The 16,747-nt window shown below is 52.3% G+C and overlaps 1 protein-coding gene across 1 annotated transcript in view; it reads left to right on the top strand.

The window, feature by feature from the left end:
* Positions 1 to 11,264, top strand: part of LOC137313764 (uncharacterized) — an 84,060-nt gene extending 72,796 nt beyond the window's left edge. Inside the window, exons 19-20 of the mRNA XM_067979553.1 lie at positions 939 to 1,055; positions 8,673 to 11,264. Coding sequence (XP_067835654.1) covers positions 939 to 1,055; positions 8,673 to 8,716 — 161 coding nt within the window. The 3' untranslated portion in view covers positions 8,717 to 11,264. The remainder of the gene's footprint in view (positions 1 to 938; positions 1,056 to 8,672) is intronic.
* The last annotated feature ends 5,483 nt before the right edge of the window (positions 11,265 to 16,747 follow it).

Here is a 16,747-nt window from a genome sequence, read left to right as displayed (position 1 = left end):
GAGTGAGGGAGGGGAGGAGTCCCACAGTGCTGAGGGAGGGGAGAGTGAGGGAGGGGAGGAGTCCCACAGTGCTGAGGGAGGGGAGGCTGAGGGAGGGGAGACAGAGGGAGGGGAGGAGTCCCTCAGTTCTGAGGGAGGGGAGGAGTCCCACAGTGCTGAGGGAGGGGAGGAGTCCAACAGTGCTGAGGGAGAGGGGACTGAGGGAGGGGAGGAGTCCCATAGTGCTGAGGGAGAGGGGACTGAGGGAGGGGAGGAGTCCCACAGTGCTGAGGGAGGGGAGAGTGAGGGAGGGGAGGAGTCCCACAGTGCTGAGGGAGGGGAGGAGTCCCACAGTGCTGAGGGAGGGGAGACTGAGGGAGGGGAGGAGTCCCACAGTGCGGAGGGAGGGGAGACTGAGGGAGGGGAGGAGTCCCACAGTGCTGAGGGAGGGGAGACGGAGGGAGGGGAGGAGTCCCACAGTGCGGAGGGAGGGGAGACTGAGGGAGGGGAGGAGTCCCACAGTGCTGAGGGAGGGGAGACGGAGGGAGGGGAGGAGTCCCACAGTGCTGAGGGTGGGGAGACTGAGGGAGGGGAGACTGAGGGAGGGGAGGAGTCCCACGCGGGGCAATGAGCCCACTGAGCACTGACCAGTGTTATTTTACGTAGGACCCTTCCATTGGAGGGAGAGACCTTCATCCCCTCTGTCTGGGGCTGCAATTAACCCCAGGTCCCAGAGGGTGAAAGGTCAGTGTTTGACCCAATGCCCCCACCCAGTCCCCCATCAGGGAGAGGAGACCATCCCGCCCCTCTGAGGCAGGTCCCAGCGGGTGAGAGGACAGTGCTGTAATAAACGGAGACCCCTTCACCAACTGAGCCCTGTGCTTTCTGTCCCCCCCCCCCCACCGACGACGGGTTTGCACGAACGTTCCCCTAAAACCTCTGAAACTTCTCCCTTCCAGAGCTGCGGCTGCAGGAGATGGTTTCCATGGGGATGGGCAGCAAGTTGGTCCTGGACGTGCAGGGTTCGGACAGCGCCAGCCACAAGCCAGCAATCGACCGTGTCGTGACTGGAAAAGGTAGGAGTGTGCTCCCAGGTGGCTTCCTGGAATCACAGAAAGGTGTCAGCACAGAAGGAGGCCATTCGGCCCATCGAGTCCGTGCCGGCTCCCTGCAGGAGCAATCCAGCTAGTCCCGCTCCCCCGCCCTTTCCCCGGAGCCCTGCAAATTTTTTCCTTTCAAGTACTTATCCAGTTCCCCTTTGAAAGCCATGATTGAATCTGCCTCCACCACCCCCACCTCGGGCAGTGCATTCCAGATCATAACCACTCGCTGTGTAAAAAAGTTTTTCCTCATGTCGCCTTTGGTTCTTTTGCCAATCGCCTTAAATCTGTGTCCTCTGGTTCTTGACCCTTCCGCCAATGGGAACAGTTTCTCTCTATCTACTCTGTCCAGACCCTTCATGATTTTGAACACCTCGATCAAATCTCCCCTTAACCTTCTCTGCTCTGAGGAGAACAACCCCAGCTTCTCCAGTCTCTCCACATAACTGAAGTCCCTCATCCCTGGAACCATTCTAGTAAATCTCCTGCACTGACCCACCTGCACTGACCCACCTGCACTGACCCACCTGCACTGACTCACCTGCACTGACTCACCTGCACTGACCCACCTGCACTGACTCACCTGCACTGACTCACCTGCACTGACTCACCTGCACTGACCCACCTGCACTGACCCACCTGCACTGACTCACCTGCACTGACCCACCTGCACTGACCCACCTGCACTGACTCACCTGCAGTGACCCACCTGCAGTGAGCCACCTGCACTGACCCACCTGCACTGACCCACCTGCACTGAGCCACCTGCACTGAGCCACCTGCACTGAGCCACCTGCACTGAGTCACCTGCACTGACCCACCTGCACTGACCCACCTGCACTGACCCACCTGCACTGAGCCACCTGCACTGAGCCACCTGCAGTGAGCCACCTGCAGTGACCCACCTGCAGTGAGCCACCTGCACTGACCCACCTGCAGTGAGCCACCTGCACTGACCCACCTGCACTGAACCACCTGCACTGAGCCACCTGCACTGAGCCACCTGCACTGAGCCACCTGCAGTGAGCCACCTGCAGTGACCCACCTGCAGTGAGCCACCTGCACTGACCCACCTGCAGTGAGCCACCTGCACTGACCCACCTGCAGTGACCCACCTGCACTGACCCACCTGCAGTGAGCCACCTGCACTGACCCACCTGCACTGACCCACCTGCACTGACCCACCTGCACTGACCCACCTGCACTGACCCACCTGCACTGACCCACCTGCAGTGAGCCACCTGCACTGAGCCACCTGCACTGACCCACCTGCAGTGACCCACCTGCACTGACCCACCTGCACTGACCCACCTGCACTGACCCACCTGCACTGACCCACCTGCACTGACCCACCTGCAGTGAGCCACCTGCACTGACCCACCTGCACTGACCCACCTGCAGTGACCCACCTGCACTGAGCCACCTGCACTGACCCACCTGTAATGACCCACCTGTAATGACCCACCTGCAGTGACCCACCTGCACTGACCCACCTGTAATGACCCACCTGTAATGACCCACCTGCACTGACCCACCTGTAATGACCCACCTGTAATGACACACGCCCACCAGTGGCGATGCTGTCGACGTCACTCCTCGCACCTCCCAGCTCCTCGGCCTGTGCTGCAGAGAACACTCTCGACACCCCAGACAAACTCCACTTCTCTCCTTCCCAGATTTTCCGCCGTCTTTCTGTTTAAAATGAAATAATAATATCAGACAATATGTTCTTTTAAAAAAAAAATAAGGGCCGATTGTGCGTACTTTAAATCGGGGACGGGATTCGATCTGCATGCCTCTGACCCAAAGATCGATCCCCTGCCCCCTGGATCTAGTCTGGGGCTGGAACTGACCCCCAGGACCACAGAGGGTGAAAGGTCAGTGACTGACCCCACCCAGTGCCCCGTCAGAGAGCGAGTGAGACCATCATCCCCCTCTGTCTGGGGCTGGATCTGACCCCCAGGTCCGCAGAGGGCGAAAGGTCAGTGACTGCCCCCACCCAGTCCCCCATCAGAGAGTGAGACCATCATCCCCCTCTGTCTGGGGCTGGATCTGACCCCCAGGTCCACAGAGGGCGAAAGGTCAGTGTCTGACCCCACTGCCCCCACCCAGTCCCCCATCAGAGAGCGAGGAGATCATCATCCCCTTCTGTCTGGGGCTGGATCTGATCCCAGGCCCAAAAGGTGTTTGTTTAAAAGTTGGCTCGGGGACATCGCACACTGGAATGTTGTGATCTTTGACCCTCCCACGTCTATATTTCCTGCCGTTTTTTTTTTAATTAAATAAACACTGGATCTGGAGAGAGGAAGTGATGCCCTGAAAGTGGATATTTCCTCTTGGTGCAAAGGGCCATTAAAATCCGCAGCGGAGAGATTCCACTCTCCTGCCCGGCAATCCCAGAATTTAAAGGGCCGTCACCCTGGAAGTTTTTTTTTTAAATTGTTGTTTCTGGACAAGCATTTCTTCAGCCAGGGCAATTTTTTGAAAGGGTGCGGTAGTGCAGCGGTCACGTGATGGGACTAATAATCCAGAGGCCTGGACTAGTGATGCAGAGAACGCGAGTTCGAAATGCCGTGGCAGCTTGAGGATTCGAATTCCGTTCAAAAAAAAAATCCGGGAATTAAAAAGCAGGCATCAGTAGAAGTGACCGCGAGGCTGTGGGATTGTCGTAAAAACCCGACCCGGTCCACTAAAGTCCCTTCAGCGGAAAGGAAACCCGCCGTCCTTACCCGCTGTGGGCCTACACGTGACTCCAGTCCCCACACCAACGCGGTTGATTCTTAACTGCCCCCTGAGCGAGCCGCTCATCCGTATCAAACCGCTAGCACTGTGGGAGAACCTTCACCGCACGGACCGCGGCGGCCCCCTCACCACCACCCTCTCAAGGGGCAACTAGGGACGGGCGATAAACGCCAAGGGCCTTGGCCAGTGACGCCCACGAGGGGCCGCATCAAAGTCGTACTTTGGCCACACTCCCACCACCCCCCCCCCCCCCCCCAGTCCGCTCCTGATCGCCGTCCAGTGACTCCTGCCCGAAAGGGCGCCGGTGTCGGTGGGGGCGGGGGGCGAGGATCGGGCTTGGTGGCGACGCACCCCGCGGTCGAACGCCCAGGCACGCAACTGGAAGAGCGGGCCCGCTCGGGCGAGGGTTGGTGGTGGGAGGCCAAACGCTCCCGGCAGCGAGGGGAGAGGAAGTGGGAGGGAAAGACAGCGATGAACTCCGGAGGCTGGGTGGGCGGGAATCAGCTCCGGACCCGGAGTCCACGGCTGCCGTTTCATCCTCCTCCACCGGGTGGCGACGTTCACCAATCGGCACCTGGCGGGGTCACTGCGCCATCTGCTGGCAGCAGCCTGGTATTACAGGAGTTTCAGACGGGGCTCAGGACCGATTGCAGCCCCCTCCCCCTCCCCCCGCCCTCTCCCACCGGCGGTCCCAGTCCTCGTTTCGTTGCTGATGGGGGCCCCTCGAACCCGAGACCGGGCGCTACCCCCAGCAGGCCGTCCTCGACCTGTACATCGTCCTGCGGGCGTGACGCGGAGACGGTGACGCGTCGCGTTGTAACTCCGCGTGCTCGCGCTCTTTGCACGAGAAACACATCAATTCACACGAGGCCCTCATTTACCACCAGGAGCGGCTGCGAGGCCGTCGCAGACAAGCCTGGAAGCCACCGTTAAATAAATTGCATTTCTACAGCACCTTTCATCACCTCAGGGCGTCCCAAAGCGATTTACAGCCAATTAGGTCCTTTTTTTTTGAAGTGTGGTCACTGTTCTAATGTAGGAAGCACAGCAGCCAATTTGCGCACAGCAAGATCCCACGAGCAGATAAACGTTTACTGTTAGTGTTGGTTTGCGGGCGGATTGTTGGCCCAGGACACCGGGCGAACTCCCTCTCCTGCTCTTCTTCCAATAGTGGCCGTGGGATCTTTAACGTCCACCTGAGAGGGGCAGACGGGGGCCCTCGGTTTAACGTCTCATTGGAAAGACGGCACCTCCGACAGTGCAGCGCTCCCTCAGTACTGACCCTCCGACAGTGCGGCGCTCCCTCAGTACTGCCCCTCCGACAGTGCGGCGCTCCCTCAGTACTGCCCCTCCGACAGTGCGGCGCTCCCTCAGTACTGCCCCTCCGACAGTGCGGCGCTCCCTCAGTACTGCCCCTCCGACAGTGCAGCGCTCCCTCAGTACTGTCCCTTCGACAGTGCGGCGCTCCCTCAGTACTGCCCCTCCGACAGTGCGGCGCTCCCTCAGTAAGGACCCTCCGACAGTGCGGCGCTCCCTCAGTACCGCCCCTCCGACAGTGCGGCGCTCCCTCAGTACCGACCCTCCGACAGTGCGGCGCTCCCTCAGTACCGCCCCTCCGACAGTGCGGCGCTCCCTCAGTACCGCCCCTCCGACAGTGCGGCGCTCCCTCAGTACCGACCCTCCGACAGTGCGGCGCTCCCTCAGTACCGACCCTCAGACAGTGCGGCGCTCCCTCAGTACCGCCCCTCCGACAGTGCGGCGCTCCCTCAGTACCGCCCCTCCGACAGTGCGGCGCTCCCTCAGTACCGCCCCTCCGACAGTGCGGCGCTCCCTCAGTACCGCCCCTCCGACAGTGCGGCGCTCCCTCAGTACCGCCCCTCCGACAGTGCGGCGCTCCCTCAGTACCGACCCTCCGACAGTGCGGCGCTCCCTCAGTACCGACCCTCCGACAGTGCGGCGCTCCCTCAGTACCGACCCTCCGACAGTGCGGCGCTCCCTCAGTAAGGACCCTCCGACAGTGCGGCGCTCCCTCAGTACCGCCCCACCGACAGTGCGGCGCTCCCTCAGTACCGACCCTCCGACAGTGCGGCGCTCCCTCAGTACCGACCCTCAGACAGTGCGGCGCTCCCTCAGTACCGCCCCTCCGACAGTGCGGTGCTCCCTCAGTACCGACCCTCCGACGGTGCGGCGCTCCCTCAGTACCGCCCCTCCGACGGTGCGGTGCTCCCTCAGTACCGACCCTCCGACAGTGCGGCGCTCCCTCAGTACTGCCCCTCCGACAGTGCGGCGCTCCCTCAGTACTGCCCCTTCGACAGTGCGGCGCTCCCTCAGTACCGCCCCTCCGACAGTGCGGCGCTCCCTCAGTACCGCCCCTCCGACAGTGCGGCGCTCCCTCAGTACCGCCCCTCCGACAGTGCGGCGCTCCCTCAGTACCGCCCCACCGACAGTGCGGCGCTCCCTCAGTACCGACCCTCCGACAGTGCGGCGCTCCCTCAGTACCGACCCTCAGACAGTGCGGCGCTCCCTCAGTACCGCCCCTCCGACAGTGCGGTGCTCCCTCAGTACCGACCCTCCGACAGTGCGGCGCTCCCTCAGTACCGACCCTCCGACAGTGGGGCGCTCCCTCAGTACCGACCCTCCGACAGTGCGGCGCTCCCTCAGTACCGACCCTCCGACAGTGCGGCGCTCCCTCAGTACCGACCCTCCGACAGTGCGGCGCTCCCTCAGTACCGACCCTCCGACAGCGCGGCGCTCCCTCAGTACCGACCCTCCGACAGTGCGGCGCTCCCTCAGTACTGTCCCTTCGACAGTGCGGCGCTCCCTCAGTACTGCCCCTCCGACAGTGCGGCGCTCCCTCAGTACCGACCCTCCGACAGTGCGGCGCTCCCTCAGTACCGACCCTCCGACAGTGCGGCGCTCCCTCAGTACCGACCCTCCGACAGTGCGGCGCTCCCTCAGTGCTGACACCGGAAGTGTCGGCCCTGGATTATGGGGCTCGAGTCTCTGGAGTGGGGGCTCGAACCCACGACCTTCTGACTCAGAGACCAGAGTGCTGCTATAGTTGGGGAAGAAGTGGCCCGACAACTGTGGCTTTTTGCGCTGGAACGGAGGACAGGTTTCGAGAGGGTAAATGGTGAAAGATTTGTTCCCGCTGGTGAACGGGGTCACAAGGGGAGAGACAGACTGAGGTTTCTCACCGTGGGGGGGGGTGGAGGGAATGTTTTCACTCAGACCGTTCCCTGCTCTAATACCCCTCTATGACACGGGGCTATCGAGGGGGAGACTGGAGCAGCAGAACGGGAGAAGGAAGACTATAAGGGGAAAGGGCAGGGATATGGGATTGGAGGACACACATCCAGCCGAAGATCACAGGCACCAGGGGCTGAACGCTCTCCTTCTGCGCTCTGAATTCTGTGATTCTATCAGACGAGGTAAATCAGACGTCGTGGTTAGATGACGGCAAGCTTGGGTTTTAAAATCCTCTGGCTTGTCAATTTTGTCTGTACACACCGTGAGGCTGGGGGTGGGGGGCGGAGTCCCACGGGGCGGGGAGGGAGAGGCGGAGTCCCAGGGAGGGGAGGGCTCCCACAGCGCGGAGGGAGAGGCGGAGTCCCAGGGAGGGGAGGGCTCCCAGGGAGGGGAGGGCTCCCACGGCGCGGAGGGAGAGGCGGAGTTCCAGATATAGGAGTGTGATGTCCAATATATTCTCGCTGTTGAGAACGACCTTGGAATCCACACCCTGTCCAGCTGTCCCATGGCTCGTCTACGTGCTTTGCTCGATAGAGGGCAGCATAAAACCAGTTGTGCAGAAAGGCAGAAAGTAAACAGATCCAACATCCGCAATCTGCAGCCCCTCTCCAGTTTGCTGTTGCTGTGTCTCTCTGGAAGATATATAGAATCTCACAGCACAGGAGGAGGCCATTCGGCCCATCGTGCTTGTGCTGGCTCTTTGAAAGAGCTATCCAATTAGTCCCACTCCCCCTGCTCATTCCCCATTAGCCCTGCAAATTTTTCCCCTTCAAGTATTTATCCAATTCCATTTTGAAAGTTATTATTGAATCTGCTTCCACCGCCCTTTCAGGCAGTGAATTCCAGATCATCACAACTCTCTGCGTAAAAAAATGTTTCCTCATCTCCCCCTCTGGCTCTTTTCCCGATCACCTTAAATCTGTGTCCTCTGGTTACCGACCCTCCTGCCACTGGAAACAGTTTCTCCTTATTTACTCTCTCAAAACCCTTCATGATTTTGAACCCCTCGATCAAATCTCCCCTTAACCTTCTCTGCTCTCAGGAGAACAACCCCAGCTTCTCCAGTCTCTCCACATAACTGAAGTCCCTCATCCCTGGGACCATTCTAGTAAATCTCCTCTGCACCCTCTCTAAGGCCTTGACATCCTTCCTAAAGTGCGGTGCCCTGAATTGGACGCAATACTCCAGCTGGGGCCGAGCCAGTGTTTTATAAAGGTTCATCATAACTTCTTGGATTTTGTTCTTTACCCTCTGCTTATAAAGCCCAGGATCCCATATGTCTTTTTTTTTTAAAAACAGCCTTATCGACCTATCCTGCCACCTTCAAAGATCCACTGGCTCTCTGAGCCACTGGGGCATTGTGTCTGTCGTAACTTCCTTGCCAGAAGGGGAAACATTTGCAGGGCTGAGGGGAAAGGGCAGAGTCGGGGGGGGGTGGGAATCGGGGCTAATTGGACAGCTCCTTCAAAGGGCTGGTACAGACACGATGGGCCGAATGTCCTCCTGCTGTGAGTTCTACACTCACGGAGGGGAGGGGAGCGGGAGATAAATAAAATCAATTCGATTGATCTTTTCTTCGATTTTGAAAACACACACACACAGGAAAGACGAGGTCAGAGCGAGCGGCTCATCGACTGCCTGACTGACGACTCCGCCACGGTGAGGAGGAGCTGGAAGGGCCGCGGCGGGGGGGGGCCGATCCCGACGGCTCGCGGGACCGACCGACCGACAAGACGGCGCCCGAGATCGGAGTGTGCGAGCGGCGGCAGAACTGAGGCAGAGGATATAAAACCCCAGCGAGAGGTCTGGGGACGTCGACTCTCTCTCTCACCCCCCCCCCTCCCCTCGTCAACCACAACCATCGCGACCAGCGGCAGAGATGGCGGCCGACCTTCTCCACTTCCCTAACCCACGGTGACATCACCTCCAGTGCCTAGGGACCATGGCTTGGCCACTTGCCTTTAAGGACTGACGACCGTGTGGATTTTTTTTTTTCTTGGCCAAAGAAATAAATATGTTACGCAGAACGACGACGCGCCATGCATTGAGGGTCATTGGGTACATTTAGGAATCCCAGCAGAGCCTCTTCAATAGGGGGCCCCTGCACTTGGGAGGGATTTGAACTCACGGGACTCACTGTTGCAGAGTCCGTGTTTGGAATACGAGCTTTCGTTCCTCTGTCGTTTTCCCTCCTGTTCCTCCAAATCCCCCGTCCCACTCCCTAACTTCGGCCGTGACTCGGAGGGTCTCACTCTCGCCTCTGAGTCAGAAGGTCGTGGGTTCGAGTCCCCGCTCCAGACGCTCGAGCCCCGTAATCCAGGGCCGACGCTCCCCCAGGGGCAGTACCGAAGGAGCGCCGCGCCGTCGGAGGGGCGGCACCGAGGGAGCGCCGCGCCGTCGGAGGGGCAGTCTATCGGATGAGAAGTTAAACCGAGGGCCCCAACTGGACGTAAAAGATCCCACGGCCACCACTGGATGAAGAGCAGGCGGAGTTCTCCCCGGTGTCCTGGGGCCAATATTTATCCCTCAACCAATATCACTAAAACAGATGATCTGATCATTATCACATTATCACTTCCCAACTTACCTCTCTCTCTCTCTAGCTGTCTGCCTGTGTGTCTCTCTCTCTCTCTCTCTTCCTCTCTGTGTCTGTCTGACTCTCTGTCTGACTCTCTCTGACTGACATGCTCTGTCTGACTCTCTCTCTGACTGACTGATATGCTCTCTGTCTGACTCTCTCTCTCTCTGACTGACATGCTCTCTGTCTGACTCTCTCTCTGACTGACATGCTCTCTCTCTGACTGACATGCTCTCTGTCTGACTCTCTCTGACTGACATGCTCTCTGTCTGACTCTCTCTCTCTCTGACTGACTGACATGCTTTCTGTCTGACTCTCTCTCTCTGACTGACATGCTCTCTGTCTGACTCTCTCTCTCTGTCTGACTCTCTCTCTCTCTGACTGACATGCTCTCTGTCTGACTCTCTCTGACTGACATGCTCTGTCTGACTCTCTCTCTGACTGACTGATATGCTCTCTGTCTGACTCTCTCTCTCTCTGACTGACATGCTCTCTGTCTGACTCTCTCTCTCTGACTGACATGCTCTCTGTCTGACTCTCTCTGACTGACATGCTCTCTGTCTGACTCTCTCTCTCTCTCTCTCTGACTGACTGACATGCTTTCTGTCTGACTCTCTCTCTCTGACTGACATGCTCTCTGTCTGACTCTCTCTCTCTCTCTGACTGACCGACATGCTCTCTGTCTGACTCTCTGTGTCTGACTCTCTCTGGTAGCCAATTTAGGCAAAGGAAGATGCCACAAACAGCAATGGGATGAGTGACCCAGTTAATCTGTTTTTTTTTGGTGATATTGGTTGAGGGATAAATATTGGCCCCAGGGCACCGGGGAGAACTCCCACTGCCCATTCTACCAATAGCGGCGGTGGAATCTTTTGCGTCCACCTGAGAGGGCAGACGGGGCCCTCGGTTTAACATTGTATCCGAAGGACAGCACCTCCGACAGGTTCCATTCCTCTGCTTCCCCCCCACCCCCAGTCTGTACTGGGTTAACTGATCCCAGATGGGAGATCGTGGGCTACAATTGGGCCTCAGCACCTCTTGGGTTAGGGAAGTGGGGAAAAAAGTCAATGTCCCTGCTCCTGATCACTGTGCGGTGACCCTCACTGGAAAGCAGGTGTGTAAGCACTCCGGGGGAGGACGGGGCCAGGTCTCGGCGGCAGTGCTCCCCACGGTCGAATACCCTGCCGACATTTACTGTCAGCGCTCAGACGTGAAGTAAGAGCCATGGTTGGGGGGGGGGGTGAGGGGGCAGCGAGGAGGCAATGAAGGGCGGTTGGCAACAAGCAGTCAGCTTCCGCCCACATGGACTGCATAGCAGGGAACTGAGCACCACCAGCCCGTGATTAACAGGAGACCACGGTGCTGGGGCGGTGCCCAGGCTCTCGGTGTCCAGGCTCCCGGTGTCCGGGCAGTGACCATGCTCCTGGATTCCGGGCGGTGTCCGGGCGGTATGCTGGGGGACGCAGAAGGGAAACGCTCGCCTCCAATACTGAACAAGCAAATGTTTTGGAGATTCCTAAATTTATATGGGGACTGAAAGATGCTCCATTTTTATGAAGAGATGGTGATGTGTTTTAAGAAAGAAACATGTAAATTAAATAAAAATTTGGAAAGAACCCTTGATCATTGTGCCTATGTACGACACACTCCTTTATGCGTGTGTGACTTAGTGTGTTCATGTAGACACTCCCGCCCGTGTGTGTGCATATATACAGCCTTGTGACACACCCATGTGTTTGTGTGTGTGTGTGTATATACACCCGTGCATTTGTGTGTGTATATATATACACCCGTGCGTTTGTGTGTGTATATATATACACCCGTGCGTTTGTGTGTGTATATATATACACCCGTGCGTTTGTGTGTGTATATATATACACCCGTGCGTTTGTGTGTGTATATATATACACCCGTGCGTTTGTGTGTGTATATATACACCCGTGCGTTTGTGTGTGTATATACACCCGTGCATTTGTGTATATATACATCCGTGCTTTTGTGTATATATACACCCGTGATTTTGTGTATATATACACCCGTGTGTTTGTGTGTGTATATATATATATATACACCCGTGCGTTTGTGTGTGTGTATATATATATATATATCCGTGCGTTTGTGTGTGTGTATATACACCCGTGCGTTTGTGTGTGTGTATATACACCCGTGCGTGTGTATATATACACCCGTGCGTGTGTATATACACCCGTGCGTGTGTATATATACACCCGTGCGTGTGTATATATACACCCGTGCGTGTGTATATATACACCAGTGCGTGTGTGTGTATATATACACCCATGCGTTTGTGTGTATATATACACCCGTGCTTTTGTGTATATATATATACCCGTGCGTTTGTGTGTGTATATATACACCCGTGCGTTTGTGTGTATATATATATATACACCCGTGCATTTGTGTGTATATATGTGTATATATACACCTGTGCGTTTGTGTGTATATATACACCCGTGCGTGTGTGTGTATATATATATACACCCGTGCGTTTGTGTGTGTATATATACACCCGTGCGTTTGTGTGTGTATATATACACCCGTGCGTTTGTGTGTGTATATATACACCCGTGCGTTTGTGTGTGTATATATACACCCGTGCGTTTGTGTGTGTATATATATATATACACCCGTGCGTTTGTGTGTGTATATATATATACACCCGTGCGTTTGTGTGTGTATATATATATACACCCGTGCGTTTGTGTATATATATATATATACACCCGTGCGTTTGTGTGTATATATATATACACCCGTGCGTTTGTGTGTGTATATATACACCCGTGCGTGTGTGTATATATATATATACACCTGTGCGTTTGTGTGTGTGTATATATATATATATACACCTGTGCGTTTGTGTGTGTGTGTATATATATACACCCGTGCGTTTGTGTGTGTATATATACACCCGTGCATTTGTGTGTATGTGTGCATATATACACCCGTGCGTTTGTGTGTGTGTGTGTGTGTGTATATATACACCCGTGCGTTTGTGTGTGTATATATACACCCGTGCGTTTGTGTGTGTATATACACACCCGTGCGTTTGTGTGTGTATATACACACCCGTGCGTTTGTGTGTAAATATACACCCGTACGTTTGTGTGTGTATATATATACACCCGTGCGTTTGTGTGTGTGTATATATATACACCCGTGCGTTTGTGTGTGTGTATATATATACACCCGTGCATTTGTGTGTGTGTATATATATACACCCGTATATTTGTGTATATATATATATATATACACACCTGTGCGTTTGTGTGTGTATATATACACCTGTGCGTTTGTGTATATATACACCCGTGCGTTTGTGTATATATACACCCGTGCGTGTGTATATATATATATACACCCGTGCGTTTGTGTGTGTATATATATATATACACCCGTGCATTTGTGTGTATATATATATATATATACACTTGTGCGTTTGTGTGTGTATATATACACCCGTGCGTTTGTGTGTGTATATATACACCCGTGCGTTTGTGTGTATATATACACCCGTGCGTGTGTGTGTGTATATATACACCCGTGCATTTGTGTGTGTATATATACACCCGTGCGTTTGTGTGTGTATATATACACCCGTGCGTTTGTGTGTGTATATATACACCCGTGCGTTTGTGTGTGTATATATACACCCGTGCGTTTGTGTGTGTATATATATATATACACCCGTGCGTTTGTGTGTGTATATATATATACACCCGTGCGTTTGTGTGTGTATATATATATACACCCGTGCGTTTGTGTATATATATATATATACACCCGTGCGTTTGTGTGTATATATATATATATATACACCTGTGCGTTTGTGTGTATATATATACACCCGTGCGTTTGTGTGTGTATATATATATATACACCTGTGCGTTTGTGTGTGTGTATATATATATATATATACACCTGTGCGTTTGTGTGTGTGTGTATATATATACACCCGTGCGTTTGTGTGTGTATATATACACCCGTGCATTTGTGTGTATGTGTGCATATATACACCCGTGCGTTTGTGTGTGTGTGTGTGTGTATATATACACCCGTGCGTTTGTGTGTGTATATATACACCCGTGCGTTTGTGTGTGTATATACACACCCGTGCGTTTGTGTGTGTATATACACACCCGTGCGTTTGTGTGTAAATATACACCCGTACGTTTGTGTGTGTATATATATACACCCGTGCGTTTGTGTGTGTGTATATATATACACCCGTGCGTTTGTGTGTGTGTATATATATACACCCGTGCATTTGTGTGTGTGTATATATATACACCCGTATATTTGTGTATATATATATATATACACACCTGTGCGTTTGTGTGTGTATATATACACCTGTGCATTTGTGTATATATACACCCGTGCGTTTGTGTATATATACACCCGTGCGTGTGTATATATATATATACACCCGTGCGTTTGTGTGTGTATATATATATATACACCCGTGCATTTGTGTGTATATATATATATATATACACTTGTGCGTTTGTGTGTGTATATATACACCCGTGCGTTTGTGTGTGTATATATACACCCGTGCGTTTGTGTGTATATATACACCCGTGCGTGTGTGTGTGTATATATACACCCGTGCATTTGTGTGTGTATATATACACCCGTGCGTTTGTGTGTGTATATATACACCCGTGCGTTTGTGTGTGTATATATACACCCGTGCGTTTGTGTGTGTATATATACACCCATGCGTTTGTGTGTGTATATATACACCCGTGCGTTTGTGTGTGTATATATATACACCCGTGCGTTTGTGTGTATATATATATATATACACCCGTGCGTTTGTGTGTGTATATATACACCCGTGCGTTTGTGTGTGTATATATACACCCGTGCGTTTGTGTGTATATATATATATACACCTGTGCGTTTGTGTATATATATACACCCGTGTGTTTGTGTGTGTGTATATATATACACCCGTGCGTTTGTGTGTATATATACACCCGTGCGTTTGTGTGCATATATACACCCGTGCGTTTGTGTGTGTGTGTGTATATATACACCCGTGCGTTTGTGTGTGTGTATATATACACCCGTGCGTTTGTGTGTGTGTATATATACACCCGTGCGTTTGTGTGTATATATACACCCGTGCGTTTGTGTGTATATATACACCCGTGCGTTTGTGTGTGTGTATATATATATACACCCGTGCATTTGTGTATATATATATATATATACACCCGTGCGTTTGTGTGTGTATATATGTATACACCCGTGCGTTTGTGTGTGTGTATATATATATACACCCGTGCGTTTGTGTGTGTGTATATATATACACCCGTGCGTTTGTGTATATATATATATACACCTGTGCGTTTGTGTGTGTGTATATATATATACACCCGTGCGTTTGTGTGTGTGTATATATATACACCCGTGTGTTTGTGTGTGTGTATATATATACACCCGTGCGTTTGTGTATGTATATATATACACCCGTGCGTTTGTGTGTGTATATATATATACACCCGTGCGTTTGTGTGTGTGTATATATATATACACCCGTGCTTTTGTGTGTGTATATATACACCCGTGCGTTTGTGTGTATATATATATACACCTGTGCGTTTGTGTGTATATATATACACCCGTGCGTTTGTGTGTGTGTATATATATATATACACCTGTGCGTTTGTGTGTGTGTAAATATATATATATACACCTGTGCGTTTGTGTGTGTGTGTATATATATACACCCGTGCGTTTGTGTGTGTATATATACACCCGTGCATTTGTGTGTATGTGTGCATATATACACCCGTGCGTTTGTGTGTGTGTGTGTATATATACACCCGTGCGTTTGTGTGTGTATATATACACACCCGTGCGTTTGTGTGTGTATATACACACCCGTGCGTTTGTGTGTGTATATACACACCCGTGCGTTTGTGTGTATATATACACCCGTACGTTTGTGTGTGTATATATATACACCCGTGCGTTTGTGTGTGTATATATATACACCCGTGCGTTTGTGTGTGTGTATATATATACACCCGTGCATTTGTGTGTGTGTATATATATACACCCGTGCATTTGTGTATATATATATATATACACACCTGTGCGTTTGTGTGTGTATATATACACCTGTGCGTTTGTGTATATATACACCCGTGCGTTTGTGTATATATACACCCGTGCGTGTGTATATATATATATACACCCGTGCGTTTGTGTGTGTATATATATATATACACCCGTGCATTTGTGTATATTATATATATATATATACACTTGTGCGTTTGTGTGTGTATATATACACCCGTGCGTTTGTGTGTGTATATATACACCCGTGCGTTTGTGTGTATATATACACCCGTGCGTGTGTGTGTGTATATATACACCCGTGCATTTGTGTGTGTATATATACACCCGTGCGTTTGTGTGTGTATATACACCCGTGCGTTTGTGTGTATATATACACCCATGCGTTTGTGTGTGTATATATACACCCGTGCGTTTGTGTGTGTATATATATACACCCGTGCGTTTGTGTATATATATATATATATATATACACCCGTGCGTTTGTGTGTGTATATATACACCCGTGCGTTTGTGTGTATATATATATATATATACACCTGTGCGTTTGTGTATATATATACACCCGTGTGTTTGTGTGTGTATATATATACACCCGTGCGTTTGTGTGTATATATACACCCGTGCGTTTGTGTGCATATATACACCCGTGCGTTTGTGTGTGTGTGTGTATATATACACCCGTGCGTTTGTGTGTGTGTATATATACACCCGTGTGTTTGTGTGTGTGTGTATATATACACCCGTGCGTTTGTGTGTATATATACACCCGTGCGTTTGTGTGTATATATACACCCGTGCGTTTGTGTGTGTGTATATATATATACACCCGTGCATTTGTGTATATATATATATATACACCCGTGCGTTTGTGTGTGTATATATGTACACACCCGTGCGTTTGTGTGTGTGTATATATATATACACCCGTGCGTTTGTGTGTGTGTATATATATACACCCGTGCGTTTGTGTATATATATATAT

Source organism: Heptranchias perlo, unplaced genomic scaffold (genome assembly GCF_035084215.1).
Source record: "Heptranchias perlo isolate sHepPer1 unplaced genomic scaffold, sHepPer1.hap1 HAP1_SCAFFOLD_472, whole genome shotgun sequence".
Taxonomy (NCBI): domain Eukaryota; kingdom Metazoa; phylum Chordata; class Chondrichthyes; order Hexanchiformes; family Hexanchidae; genus Heptranchias; species Heptranchias perlo.
Note: the sequence above shows the minus strand (reverse complement) of the source record. Positions and strands in the feature narration are given on the sequence as shown.